The sequence below is a fragment of the Sarcophilus harrisii genome, chromosome 3 (genome assembly GCF_902635505.1).
Source record: "Sarcophilus harrisii chromosome 3, mSarHar1.11, whole genome shotgun sequence".
NCBI classification, from domain to species: Eukaryota; Metazoa; Chordata; class Mammalia; order Dasyuromorphia; family Dasyuridae; genus Sarcophilus; species Sarcophilus harrisii.
The window spans coordinates 408,123,813-408,139,518 of NC_045428.1; the positions used below are offsets into that span (position 1 = coordinate 408,123,813).

The window sequence follows — 15,706 nt, forward strand, 5'->3', positions numbered from 1 at the left end:
CTCATCATACTTCATATCCCCAGGGTGTCCAATACATTGTAGCATGTCTTTGGATGTAATATGTGCTTAGTAAATATTTTATTGACTTAATTTTTATATAATTTCAAAACAAACAAGAAGAAATAAGGGGAAGGTACTGACAAATATGGGCAGTGCTAGTGCCAATTATATTTTTAGGAGCCATGCAATTTTGTAAAATCATTTACAAGGCTTCCTTAAAACTCTCATAAGGGAAATCCAAATAACAGAAGGATGCTAGCTTCAGTTATAAGACCTGAGTTCAAATCTTGTCTCTGTTCCTTATGTCTGTATTTTAAAGTCCTTCTCTGTGGTCTTCTATTCTCTCATCTTTAAAAATGAGATTAGACTAGATGTCTTCTCCAGCCCCTTATAACTTTAAGTCTATGTTCTAAATGTGACAGGAGAGGTTGACTTTATTATTGTAAGTTTTTCTTGGGAACTTATTTTTATTACCTCATATGTCAAATGCCATAAATTTTATGGTAATATTGAAAGTGCATAGATAATTACATATTAGAAACTTAAGAAAAGTTCATGTTAGTTAAGTGATTAAAAAGAAAAATGTTAAAATTATTTACTTTGCTAATGAGATGTTTCAGATCTTCATGTTTGAACCTGTTCTCTACAGGTTGTGTACGAAGGTTCAAATGCTGTCAAGTCAGTGTGGAAGAAGGTAGAGGAAAACAGTGGTGGAACCTGAGAAAAACCTGTTTCAGGATAGTTGAACACAACTGGTTTGAGACTTTCATTGTTTTCATGATTCTTCTCAGTAGTGGTGCTCTGGTGAGTGAAACATCAAACTAAATTATTTCATATAAAAGAAACTTCCCAGAATTTTCAAATTAGAATTTCCAAATTATCTTCACACCCAAAATGTTTCTTAATGTAACCACACTTCAAATCTTCCATCCTATAAACTTCCATCTTACAATTCCATTTCTGGGCCTACATTTCCCAAGTCTGCTCTTTGAAATAATCCTTTATTTCTTTGGACTTTAAGTAGTTAATCCTGAAAATATCTCTCTTAAATGTCTTCACATTCACCCAGTGGATATAAATGATTATTTTTTCTCCTATATTTTTAGGCAAATAAACAAAGCTGCGAACTTATAATAATGCATGTAATAATATGTATGCTGTGTGAGAGCCTAGTTCAAGAATATATTCAGAGTCGTGCTCTTCTGTTTTTGAACAGTTTAGGAGATAGAGTTGCTAAGTCCTTAGGGGCCATTTCTCAATCTATTAAGTATTTTGTTCAGTATTCTCCTGCTACTCAGCAAACAGTAAATGTTGATGATAATAAACAATGGGCAACATGCCTAAGTAGCTCATTAGAAGATTTTATTTCCCTTTAAAATGCAAATGTTTCATTCTTATCAAAGTCAATCAACACTTTGAGTTAGTTATATTTTTCCTCCCTAAGAATTTCAAGGGACCATATTGCAGAAAACATTAGAGGGGGAAAAGACCACTTAAGTAAAGGCCAAAATAATTTTTGTTTCTTCATCTTTAAATTAAAAGAATTGGATTAGATGATCTCCAAAATCTAAGAGCCTTGAAGTTCTAAACCCCATGATCCTGTGAATAGCATATATATATATATATATATATATATATATATATATAGTTTTCTTTCAATGAGGCCCAGCAAAAAAGCCCATAGAATTATGTGGACATTTTTTCCTCTTTAAGTTAATAATTGTGATAGAAGTCTATGATTTAAGGGCTTCAAGCTGTCTACATTTGAATGTAATCATATCTGAAAGTCATATCTCTAGGGTTTCATCTTCTGCCAATAACTGAAATGAAATTACTCCTATATAGAAAACGGGAAGGCAAAGTTCCCAGAAACAGATATGACACTAAGGATCACAGATGTTGTGTGACTCCAATTCATCATGGCAAGTCATGCATTCATCTCTACTGAGGAATAAAAACTATCAGTTACTTTAAATGAGTAAAAAAAAAAAAAGCTAGGTCAGGCCAGTATTTGTCAAAGGAGGATGAGTAGCAATTATTGCTTTATGAGGACATGAATCACAAGATATTCATTTCCTTTACTTGTTCTGTTTATTTTATGATAGTACTAATAAGCAGCAAAGAGGCCAAAAGATGGATAGCAAAAAAGGGGGGAAATGATAATCCTCCAACTTTAAACCTACATAACTGAGCTCTGATCTCACCTCTATTTTCAATTGATTGGTAGGACCAATCAAACTTGAAGTCTAGAGTATTCATTTAGTTAAAGCTATCAATTATAAATTGATTCAGTGAAAGCCTACCTTTTTCTTCTTATTTCTTGGTTTTTCTCATAAAAAAAAGCACATTTCACCCAAAATATTTAATGCTGGACATCTGCAGGTCTTTGGACAGAAAAGAGCAGTAACCAACATTAGCAGGCAGCTCTCCTACATTCCATCTGTTAATGGAGCAAGTGAAGGCTAAGAAGTAATGCAAAGGGAGAATTTAAATATCAAAATGTTGTAGACTCTACACTCTATGCTATATGATATTACATAGTGCTATCCTATATCATGCTATACTATATCCTAAACCATCCCAATTTATTTATCTCACCCTACCTACCCTACTCAAGCCTGCTTCAAACTACCTCATCCTACTCTATCCTATCTTAACCTATCATACCATGCTATATACTGTACATATTGTAGTGTATTATATCACATTATAGAATACTATATCATACAGTTCCATACTAAATTGAATCATATGATACCATATAAGCAACTGGTGGTATAGCAGATAGAGGGCTAAGCCTGAACTTGAGAAGATTCATCTTTCTGAGTTCACATCTCACCACAGACTCTTAATAACTGTCACTTAGCTCTGTCTTAGTTTCCTCATCTGTAAAATATGTTGGAGAAGGAAATAGCAAACTACTTCAGTATGTTTGCACAGAACATTTCAAATGAGGTCATGAAGAGTCAAATATGACTGAAAATGGCTGAACAATAACAACAAAATGTTACCATACTATATTGTACCATGCATATATATAATTTATATGCATATATATATATATATATATATATATATATATATATACAGACACAATAGAGAAAATGTGGTATAGTGAATAGTGGAATGGACTGGAACACAAAAAGATCTAGATTCAAATCCCAGCTGACCCACTATCTGTATGATACTGATCAAATCTTTTGACCTCTCAGGGTAAAACAAATCTCAATTTCTTTGTCTATAAAATGGTATTAGCAATGGCTCCGTTCTCACAGAGGCATAGTAAGACTCAAATCAGCTAATATATAAAAAGTACTTTACAAATTTTGAAATGCTCTATCAACATAAGTCATTATAGATTTTTTTTTCATTTTCTCCTAATCATTCAATCTAGTTTACAGATCATGTTATGATGTGAATACTAAATTGTAAAACTTTTTTTTTACAGGCATTTGAAGACATTTATATTGAACAGCGAAAGACTATTAAAATCATGTTGGAATATGCTGATAAAGTTTTCACTTACATCTTCATTCTAGAAATGCTTCTAAAGTGGGTGGCATATGGTTATCAAACTTATTTCACTAATGCCTGGTGTTGGTTAGACTTCTTAATTGTTGATGTACGTATTCTATGTGTTTATCTTTTTATCTAAAGAATTTACACATTGAGCTTGTCATAAATCTTATTTTTTTATTTTATATTTTTTTTATTTTTTATTAAGTATTGGAATACTCTAAATCAGTTGGCTAAGGACAACACTAAGGATGGAGAGACTTGGATAATGACTTTTCAGTGTCATTTTAGATCAGTGACACCTTCCTGGCTATGCATCAACTCGTACATGGTGAATGATATAAAGAATAGTCACACTAAAAATTTGCCCATCAGCAAAATGAGAACAGTAGTATTTATGCTATCTTCTTCCTTAGGATTCTTGTGATTAGAATAGTTGTTTTGTTTGTTGTCCTTCATAATTAAAGAGGATCAAAATGATATCACCATGTTGAGGTCAGAAGGCTATGTAGACCTTAAAGCACTCTAAAAATATGAACTATATAATTAAAGGGCATAATAAATAATCACTTCAAGGCTGAATTTTATTTTTTCTTTAAAGAAAAAAGATTTTGAAAATGAAAAGATACAATACTGTCTTCTACCCAACTCAAAAAGTGTTGTATTTTGGCTTCTTATTAATATGAAAGAATTTAAAGTAGATTTTTACGTTGGGATGCCTTTATGATATACTGTTAGAGTTCATTCTCTCCATAGGTTGAAATAACATGTCAAACACAAGGTAAGGTTAAGCAGTATACAGAATTTAATCACTGAGAAGACTGAGCTAAATATGTTTCCAAATAAAGATAGATTTGTATATACTGATGAGTGAATGCAGTATTCTTGTCATTTCAATTGAAATTTCAGTCCTAGTATTTTGCCAATGTGCTACAATCAAATTAATGAGATTTAATCAAGATTTGAAGAAATAAAGAGCAGAATGGCAGCTAACTTTTTCCAAAACATTATAATTTTTTTTCACTTTTTTCTTTTTATAGGTGACTTCTATTAGCAAATGTCAGTGGACTATTTTAAAAGATATATGACATACCAAGCATTGATTACTCAGTTTTCTTTTTCAAGTATTAACAAATTTCTTTTTCTAAAAGAAAAAATTCTTTTCTTCCATGACTTCTTGAAAATATTCTACAATTTTTTTAGAAGCCAATACTCATATTGTCATATCATATGTGTAGAAGTCATTGTAAATTAAAAGAAATACATTGCTTTTCTCTTTTGTACAGGTCTCTTTGGTTAGTTTAACAGCGAATGCCTTGGGCTACTCAGAACTTGGTGCCATTAAATCCCTCAGAACACTAAGAGCTCTGAGACCTCTTAGAGCCCTATCAAGATTTGAGGGAATGAGGGTAAGATAAATGAAGGAAAGTAGGGTAATGCATGTAGTAGAAAGAGCTCATGCATGCATAAGGAATGGCAAATTTTTGCAGAAATGCTATACTCCTCCTTTTATCTGTTGCATATTTACCATTCAGAGATATGCAAAAGACTGGACTTTCTTGGTACTAATAGTAATCACACATCACTGGGCTCATCCAAATTGCTTTAATCATATCCTAGTCAGTTTTTCTGTTAGTCAATATACTTCACTATTATAATTACTTATTCAGCCTTAGCAGTGAAATAAAGAGAATTCTAAACCATATGCTCCTTTCTAGATAATGATTTATTAATGCTTTATCTTCATAATCCCTGAACTGGATGAAATATAAAAATATGACTTAGAATGTTGTTTTAGGGTTTTCTTGTCTTTTTCTTTCATGATCCAAAATGAGAGGCAGAATAATACAGTGGTTAGGCAGCCAACCTCAAATTCAAGAAGATCTGTGTTCAAGTTTTGCCCCTCTCTATGAATCAGTCAAGTCACTTGACCTCAGTACCTATGCAACTCACTATGATAATAAGTGACTGAAAAATATCAGGTCTGCCTTAGAAGGGAGAGTTTTCTCACCTGGTGCTTCTATAATATGAAGAGAAGCAAGATCAAAGAAATCTAGACCAAAAATTCAAAACTAACAAAAACAAAGCAGCTAATGATTGGAAAGATCCAGGTGTTGACATGGTGAGGCTTAAATACAGATTGGGATTTTTAAAAAACCTTTTCTCTTGGATGTTTTGATGCTGGCTACAGCTTAAGTTACAACTGAAATATGATCCACTAAAAAAAAATCTAAAATTTACATCCCTTTTAGGAAGTGCCCATATTTTGCTGTCATAAACATATATATTTTTTTAAATATCTGATTCCCTCATCAGCAAGTAACAGTGAAATAATTTGAATATTTTTTTTAATTTTGTCACTGAATGATAACTCTTAAATAACCTAAACATATTCTCATGGAACAAATATCATATAAATAATGATTTTCTTTGGCATTCTTTTTGAAGACTCTTTGCCCAGGATCCTGGTCAGAAAAAATAAAATGTTACATTTTTAGCTTATTTGTGTTCCCTTACTCCTGTCATTTACTGTAAAGGTATATAGTCTTTTAAAGGGTCTTTATGGTGCTGTAAAAAATCTATTCCACTTTAAGAAAATAAAACTTATAATTCCATAAAGCCTTTGGTGAAGTAGTTTGATTTCCTGTGGACCAATCTCTTTGCTCTCTAAGACTTAAAAACTACAGTGATTTTAATTTCAATTTTTAGTTAATTAATAGTTTAGAATGTGACCCTTAAAGTCTCTTTAAAAATTAATTGAATAATATTATAAATGCTAACTGATCAGATTTAAGAATAGAGAATTTATCTTATTTCATGATTAATGTAAAATGAACTAATGTAGGTAGATCAGAAAGATACTAGCTTTTGAGTACAATAAAGATAATATGAATGTCTTGCTCACTTTAACACAGAGTTAATCATATTTTCATAAAGAAGTGTGTATTGAAATTCTGACAGTAATGGTTTTTTTCCATGAAAAAAATGACATTATTTACACTTAAAATCTGTTTCTTATTTTATTGTGGATTGACAATTTCTTTTTTTTCTGAAGGTAAATTTTCTACCAGAAAAAATTTCAATTTTGTATAGAATTTGAGTTTTGTACAATATTAAAAATTTGAAGCTGTTATATTTTAAATTTTATATATTCTAACCATTTTGTTTAAAACCTCAAATTCTTTTAAACTTATGAGTCTAATGTTTCTCTTATGATATCATTGCTAGTAACATACATGCTTAGATATTCACCAAAAAATGACTCAATTTTATTTTACTTTTAAATACTATCTTTAATCCTGAAATAATGGGTAGAGTTGAATTTAAGGATAGAAAAATCTAGATTCAAATCCTGCCCCAGGCACTTACTAGCTCAGGGATCATGGGCAAGTCTTTTAAGGTCTATGTGTCTCTCTAGGACTTATATAACAGATAGATGGCTTCTGACCTCTTTCTAGGGAGGTATTGCCCATACAAAGATAACCATATCTCTGTAGGTTATCTTTAGTCACAATATTTTCCTTGCTGTTCATCAATAAAGAACTCTCTAAAATGTATCTGCTTTTAATGATTGTATAGGTTTAACTAATGGGAATTTTAAAAAAGTAAACTCTTAATAATCTCTGGTAAGAAAAGTAGAGAAAGTATTTAGTTTCAGCCAGGGTCAGACATATATGTAGCCTCATCTTGCAATTGGATCTTTGTACCACTAAAATTTCCATTCATTTCAGCCCACTATTATTTGGCATTGTCAATTGACTAGGGTTTTTTGTTTTGTTTTTTTTTTCTCTTTTCAACCACTTACAATTGTTTTCACTGTGGAGACCCAGATAGAGATGATGATGATTGATGATTCTACTCAGAAACTGAGCTTTGAATATATTCAGATATTTTCTTTTTAATTCTAATTCTTATAGCACAAAAACAAGTAGCTGCAAAATTGTATGCTAAGCATAAAAAAGCAGCCTTTTTTGTTTGCTTGCTGAATTACACTTTGGTCATTCCAAAGCATGTGCTTATGTGTAGCATCACTGAATAAAGCATGCTTTACAATGCTTGATAAGAAGACATAAAGTGATCTATCAATTATCATCATACTGGCACTTTCAGTTTTGCATGACTGACGCACATTTCTGGCTGACGGCTTTATACATTTATTGTATTTCAAATTTCCAGTCCAAATTCTTTAATGTGTAAAATTAAACTGAAAGAATTGATGTCTTTAAATATCTATAGTACCATTAAATTTGTATTATTTAATTTCCGAATCTAAGAAATCTGTTAAGATAAATGCCTTATTTTTCAAAAGTACTCTAGACTTCATTAATAGGGAAACTGACAGCATCATATACAACAACTAACACCAAATGTTCTGTCATATCGGGTTCCTAATAACAAACTATATATTTCTATTTTATATAGGATAATCTTTCTCCAACTTGGATGGGGTGGAGCGCTGGTTCCTCCCCTCAACCCTTTATAATGGGTACTGTATTTCCCCTTTTGCTACCTTTAATCCTTTCACTGTGACTAGTTAATGTGCAGTGGGGTGGGAGGGAGTGGAGAGGTTAATTTGAGTGTCACAGTAGGACATCCTAGTCAGATTTTTCCATTCCAATCCCTTTTCGATTGCTTTACATTTTCTCCAAAATTTGCCTTTGGGGCCTGAATTTGCTCTGTGTGATCCCTGGTCCCAGTTATTAATATATTGGGAAAAGTTTGTTAACATTGATTTAACAATTTGAAAATTAAGTAATCCATACTTGGAGAAAACATGTTCAGATATCTTCTGGGGGTTGGGGGAACCCTTGGGCAATCCATATACAATGGTTGATATAAAACCTCAAACTTGTCATAAAAAGATGACCTTTGCTTCTTAGAAAGTTGAAGTCATGGAAATTGCAAATTCAGATAATATGCAGTAAATTTCATGTCCTGCTGATTTGAGCAGACACAAGTGTCCAGTGTGCTAGGCTTCATAGAAATGGATATTGATTGTGTAACCATTCTCATTCTTTGTTAAATGTATGTTTATTGGAGATTCTTTTCAAAATAAATATGTAAGAAAATAGAGAAGTATATAGTGAAATTATGAAGTTAGTATTTTGAGAAAATAAGAAAACATGTTGAATTATTAAAAACATCTATTCTCTTGGGTTCACACATATATTACAATTCTACAGTTTTACAGTTTTAAATCTTTAATATATCTTTTTATATCTGCCTTATAAATTAGGCAGAAATAAGATTTCCTTTCTTGAATGAAACTAAAGTCCTGAAAATCTTAGTAGGTTTTACACTAATTTTTTTTTTTTTCTGATTGGAGTGAGAGATGTCATTACTGATTGATTTTCTAGTTTTTGAAGGCATATATATATATATATATATATATATACATATATATATAATAGTCAAAAATTTAAAATCAAATAAATTTAAATTTTATTTTATCCTGAAATAGAAAAACATTAGTCAAGAGGTATAGATTCTATTTTTAAGAGAGAGGCAGGGATATTAATTATGAGCTAAGAATAAAAATAGAATATTGCCACTCTGCTCCAGACTATTAAGTGATCTCTTTTTCAAAATATCATATTCCATAAAAATTGTCAATCCAATTTTCTCAGTTTGTTTTCTTTTACCTTTTTTTTTTTTTTTTTTTTTTTTTTTTTACTGTTGCACTGGTCAATTTAATACTTCTCTTTTGAGATTACAGAATTATTTTAACTCATGAATGTAATTGATTTTAGAAAGCATTTATTCAGGAAAAGAAGTTGAATAATCTTTAGAGTAGGATCTATTTGTTTCTTTAGTCATTTTTTGTGAAAATTAATGATTGGATGGTTTTTAATGTGGAATATACTGGAAATGGGAATCAAGAAACATGGTTTTAGTATAGCTCTTCTATTCACTTGGTTTACTGTCCTGGTCAAGTCATACCATCTCTTTTTCCTCATCAGTAAAAATAAAATATTCAACTAGATGTTCTATAAAGTTCTTCTAACTTTAATGTGTTATGATTATAGAGATTTGATCATGCCACTTATATAAATTAGGCAGAGATATTTATTTTAAAGGCATCAAAAAATTCAAAAAAGTTTTGCCTATTTTCTGCATTGGTTTCAAGTTATTTAGCAATCCAGAACTATAATGGAAGAAATGGCACCAAAATTATATATGTAAGAATAAGTCTATATGCTTGTAGAATTTTTGGTTTCCTTGAATACAAAAATAACAGGTAATCATTAGATATAATGATTGATTGGTAATTCCCTATCATTCAGAAATATTATATTTGCTAAATATTTAAAAGTAAAACAATTAAATATATCTAGTTAACTTAGATTGAACATGGGAGATATTAATAATCTTATTCAAATTATAAATTAGAATATGAGGTTGTAAAAAATTGAATGTTGAGTGGTTGAGGTTGTTTTTTTTTCCCCCACAAATTGTACATCTTGTAAATTTTTCCAGAAAGTACTGGACTAAAGAAAGCATATGATGACATTTAAGATGTCAAAGTAGAAATTTTCATTCAAAGAGAAGCACATTTTCAGTTTCTCCTACCTCATCTAAGATAGCTCCTTTCTTGGACCTCTCTTATATATAGATTGTAACCTAAATCTGCTCCTTTCAATATACAGAGGTACCTTCTTCTTTCTTGCTTTCTTTCCTTTTTTCCTTCTGTCTTTCCTTTCTTTTTTCTTTTTCCCTTTCTTCTTTTTCTTTTATCTTTGTATCCCCAGTGCTTACTTAACACATGCCATGATTATACATTAAAGGTATACTAAATTTTTAAATTGAATTAAATTAGATCTTTCTCCAAAAAAAAAAATATTATTTTACTTTTTTTTTACTTTACTTGAAATTATACAGATTACTGTTTTTTATGAGCTTCATGCCTTCCTGGAACTATATCCAAGATTATGTTTGTTTAGAGAATTGAGAGTGCTAAAATTCTACTATGTGATTTATATAATAGTATTTTTTTTCATTACTTTCTCAATGGGTAGGGGAAGAAAGAGGTGGGAGGAAGAGAATTGGAAACTAAAAATAAAATAAAATTGGATTTATGATAAATACATATATCTATTATAAAGTAAAGCTTTAAAAAGTATGATTGAAGGCAAATTTATATGGAAATAACTAGAAAATAGCTGAATTTGTTTTTGTTCTGCTGGTTAAGAAAAGGATAGCTTTTGCAAAATTTTTACCACTTCAGATAATATATTCACAAACAGAGCTGGAAGAGTACACATATATTGTCAAATAAAGTCTCTTCATTATTCAAAGGCCTGTTTTACCAGACTTTTTCAAGAGCTATGTCAATAAGAAGAATTAAATAGTAATACATCCACAGATGTAGTTGAATGTGACAAGTTTTTTTGACTTAACTTATATTGCCTCAGATAATTCATAGAAAGTATATGAACAATGGAAACTTGAAGACACCAGGGCTAAGATAGATTCTCCATTGGTTTAATTAGATATTATACTGCCCCATCTGATATGCCTATAACATATAGGCCCATATAACATATCTGTACTATATCATTATTTGTTTGATATTAAACCAATCATTTAAGCAATCAGTGGCTTATTTTGAGATGGAGTATCTTGTTCATGGAACAACCAGGAGGCCAACATCATTGAATTAAAGGATACCTATTGAGTAATAAGGTATAAAATATAAAGGTGAGAGGGGGATAGGTTATAAAAGTCTTTGAATGCCAAAAAATAAACCAAAAAGCCTTCTTTATTTTATCTTAGAGGCAATAAGGGGCTACTGTCATTTATTAAGTTAAAAGTTACATGAATGGAGAATGGATTAGTATAGGGAGAGACTTGAGGTAGAAAGATCCATGAGCAGGCTATTATGATGGCCCAGGTATGAGGTAATAAGGGCCTTTACTAGAATGGTAATTGTAAAAGAGAGAAGGGGGATTATAGGAAAAATGTTACAAAAGTACAATCAAAAAGCCTTGGACAACAATTTGGATATCGGTAAGAGCTAGTGAAGAATCCAGTATAAATTCTAGATTGTGAGACTGGGGAGCTGGGAATATAGTGTTATCCTTTATTTTAACAGGGAAAGTAGGAGGGAAGGGAAAGTTTAGAGAGGAAAAATACTATTTTCCTCTTTGGATATATTGAGTATAAGACATGTACTAAACATGCAGTTTGATGTAAGATTTATAGTCAGCAGAGAGTTTAGGCAAGATAGGGAGATTTGAGAACTAATGACATAGAGATGGTAATTTACTACATGGAAGCTGATGTGATCACCAAGTGAAGGAGTGCAAAGGGATAAAGATGGCTCAGAATAGAACCCTGAGGGACATCTGCAGTTAAAAGGCATGTTCTCTACTGAAAGAAGCAGTCAGATAGATAGGATAAGAGCCCAAAGAAGGTAGTGTCCTGAAAACCTAGAGATTTGAGAGCATCAAGTAGGAAAGAATGAGAAACAGTGTCAAAATGCAGAGGTCAGGGAGAATGAGGATAGACAAATGGCCATTGGATTTGGCAGCTGGGATCATTAGACACTTTTGGAAGAGGTGAAGAGTGGAATGAATGATAAAGACAGAAACTGGATTGGAAGTTCTTTAGAAAAGAATAAGAAGAGAGAAAGTGAAGGCACCTAATTGTAAATTCCAGAAATAATATGATAAATTTGGAGATTTATTTATCCAGTTTCTAAAGGATTCTGTTTTGGATTAGCTATTAATCTTACTAAAGCATCTACAGTGATGTGTATTATTTGTAAATTCACATGGTATAAGGAATAGAGTACTGGACTTGAAATCAATAAAGCCTGAGTTCAAATTTATGTATGACACTGGGGAAAGTCACTTAACTTTTTTTGACCTCAGATGTCTTATCAATAAAATAACAGGAAAGAATTAAATTGTTTTCAAAATACCTTCTACCTCTGAATCTTTATTCCATAGATTCTCTATTTCACTGTTACTTATGTCACATATGTTAAACTCAGAATTTTCTGAGGAATAAAACGTAATTGGAAAATGTTTTTTTATTTAAATACCATATAAAATATATAATATTAATTTGTGGCTTTCTAAGTCAATATACAGTCCATAAGGACTGATCTGGATGGTTGTTCAAATATTCAGATGAGGAAAAGTAAATAACAAATTAACTTCAAGGTTAAAAACATAATTCATTAAATTCTAATGCTATTATTTTATAGTGGCATTGGAGATGACCCTATGCTCTCAGAAAGTATGCCAGTGATTCCAAGGTCTGTCTGATGAGAGCAAACTTAAAAGGCTTCGAATAGAGTTTAGCACTTAGCCAAGGACTAGCTTAAATTCAATGAAGCTTCTCATCAGATTTTGGCCAGTGATATTTTTGAAAGGATAAAGAAAATCACAAATATTCCTGAAGACCATTGCCAAAATATTAAATGAGGGGTTGGAATAGGTTTCACTAGAGGGTTTCACTGATAAAGTCACAGGTCTTTGGAAGTGTTTGAAAAGTTGGAGATAGTACACATAAAAGAAACCTGAGAAACTCAAATCCCCAAATTAAAAATGAAATGCAGATTGGGGATTTTTCCAATCATATTGGGAAATGTAGACCAACAATTAGCTTGAACCTCTGAGCTAGTTTAGCAATCTGCATGAACCCATCTTGCTAGACAACTAAGCTATGATGTTTATGATTTGATTCTGAGTAGCACAGCCCAAATTGTTTTTCATGTTTATTCCTCATCGTCTTGGGTAGTTTTAACATCTGTGAAATCATTTCTCTCATTGTCCTACATCTTCAAAAGAATAAATACAAACTTGCACATCATATCAGATTTCAAAGAGATCATAAGTGGCTCAGGAGCATTATAAAGAGTTGGCAAATAGATCTTGTTTGGAGACTAATTTTCAAAAAACTTATCCGAGGAAGACAGAAAAGTAGCAGAAATTATAATAAGAAAAAATATAAATAGATGCCAGTGATGTTCTTTTTATTTATTTGATTGATTCCCAGCATTAGCAAAATTAGGAAGACATTAGGTAGATTTACATGTCTAGTTATTAATATTCAATTCCAGGAACATCTGTTTTCAGTTATATGTGCCCACTTCAAAGCCTAATTTAGCTTGCAGCGACTCACATGCAAATCCCTTGGAAATTGTGTGTGAGCAGGCAAGGGCAGAATTTAATATATTTCAGCCCACACAACAATGCTAAACATAAAAATCCAAATGTCTTTTGTCTTTTAATAAATTTTCTGGAAGGAAATCAAGATTCTAAAGGGAAAAATGAGTATTATCACAGAACAAAGTTTAATGTAATTACTTCAAATTTAAGAATTTATCACACACACAAACCCCTCCTCTTATCATCTTTGCCTAATAAGGCTAATTTTATGATGTTTCATTTAAATTAAGTTTATTGAATTAAACTCAGTAAATGAAACAAATGACATGACTGGAGCTTGAAATAAACTGTTATGATCTTAATGAAATACATAACGCAAAAATGTCTTGCTTTTTATGCAAAATTATTATTAGTCTTAATAATAATGCATGAATAATTAAGGTCACAAATATATTAGGTATTTCAGCTTTCAATAATATTTTGAACTAGGTACTTAGGTTTTAGATCATGATATCCGTATTTTTTTAATTTTACATAGGAAAAGTTTGTTGATGCAATCAGCCCATTGTCAATTTTTTTTGTTTTTTGTTTTAATTATTTGATGTGTTGCCTTTTTAATGAGTTAATTTTCTGTATTATGTTTTCCCATTTCTCTTTTTTCTAGAAAGCACCAAATATTCTGACTTCATCTATCTTCCAGAAGGTTTTTCTGATTTTGCTTTCCATTTACACTTTTCATGCTTGTGGGTTTGTTTGTTACATTCCCTGTTTGTTTCCCTGAATAGATATATTCTGTTAAATGTTTTTAAAAGACTTTTTTTGTTTATTTGGTTTTTTAAAGATTTTCCATTTTATATTTTAAAAGCCTCAAGTAGTTGTGAATAAAGTTAGATGGACTAAGATTGGTTGGTAGAAAAAATGTTTCATTCTTTGACTGATTAAGCATTCTAACATTTTTTTCTTTTCATTTGTATGCCAGGTGGTTGTGAATGCCCTCTTAGGAGCCATTCCCTCCATCATGAATGTGCTTCTGGTTTGTCTTATATTCTGGCTAATTTTCAGCATCATGGGAGTAAATCTGTTTGCTGGCAAGTTCTACCACTGTGTTAATACCACAACTGGTGATATGTTTGACATCTCACAAGTCTATAATCGTTCTCAGTGTTTCGAACTTATAGAAAGAAATGAGACTGCCCGGTGGAAAAATGTTAAAGTAAACTTTGATAATGTAGGATTCGGATATCTCTCTTTACTTCAAGTAGTAAGTAAAAACTTTCTGTCAATATTTCATTATTGTGCATGTTAATGAAAAAATTTAAGAGGCAGTTACTTCTAATTTAGTCACTAAGAAAATGAAATCATCATTTTTTTTTGGTCTATGTTTTTAACATTAGCAGAAACTAATGGTAAGCTATTAGTGTGTGGTAGCCAGGAATATGCAACATCTAAAGAGTGATTTAGCTGTCTGTTTCTTCCTCAATTCCCATTTTCAAGTTTGAATGCTTTAACTTTTCTTAATCTTATGTAAGCTTTGTTTATGCTAATATATGTTATTATTTTTACTAAAAATTATAGTCATAAATTCCACTAGTAAAATGAGAATTATATATTTTATTAGGAAGAAAGAAAATTGTAGAAAAACAATAGATTGATCAATTAAACATGTTATATGAAAAAATACACTAAACGCATATTGACTGCTTTAAGTATCTAATAATATATTAATACATCATTTAACTCATCTACAAAACATTGTGTTCTTGACATATTTAAAGATTTTTAATATCAAAGTTAGACATATATATATCATATTTACAGGCTACATTTAAAGGATGGATGGATATTATGTATGCAGCTATTGACTCAAGAAATGTAAGTACCATCAATGTACTAAATGTAGTTTTTGGTGTTGTATAAGTCCTTATATGCAATTACTAGAACTTGTATAATTAACTGAATTATGTAATGAGGAGAATGAAGGGGGAAAACTGTTATAATCATTATTAAGAGAAGATTACATCAGTACATAAATTAAAGAAGTAAAAACAAAAGAAATCCCTACTAAAATTATA

At 30.8% G+C, this 15,706-nt stretch overlaps 1 protein-coding gene across 3 annotated transcripts in view; it reads left to right on the forward strand.

Moving 5' to 3' along the window:
• LOC100917842 (sodium channel protein type 1 subunit alpha) overlaps positions 1-15,706 on the forward strand; it is a 208,351-nt gene that overhangs the window by 152,714 nt on the left and 39,931 nt on the right. For all 3 annotated transcript variants that reach the window (XM_031960540.1, XM_031960538.1, XM_031960539.1), the window contains exons 20-24: positions 650-804; positions 3,449-3,622; positions 4,803-4,925; positions 14,614-14,895; positions 15,453-15,506. In XM_031960540.1, coding sequence (XP_031816400.1) covers positions 650-804; positions 3,449-3,622; positions 4,803-4,925; positions 14,614-14,895; positions 15,453-15,506 — 788 coding nt within the window. The remainder of the gene's footprint in view (positions 1-649; positions 805-3,448; positions 3,623-4,802; positions 4,926-14,613; positions 14,896-15,452; positions 15,507-15,706) is intronic.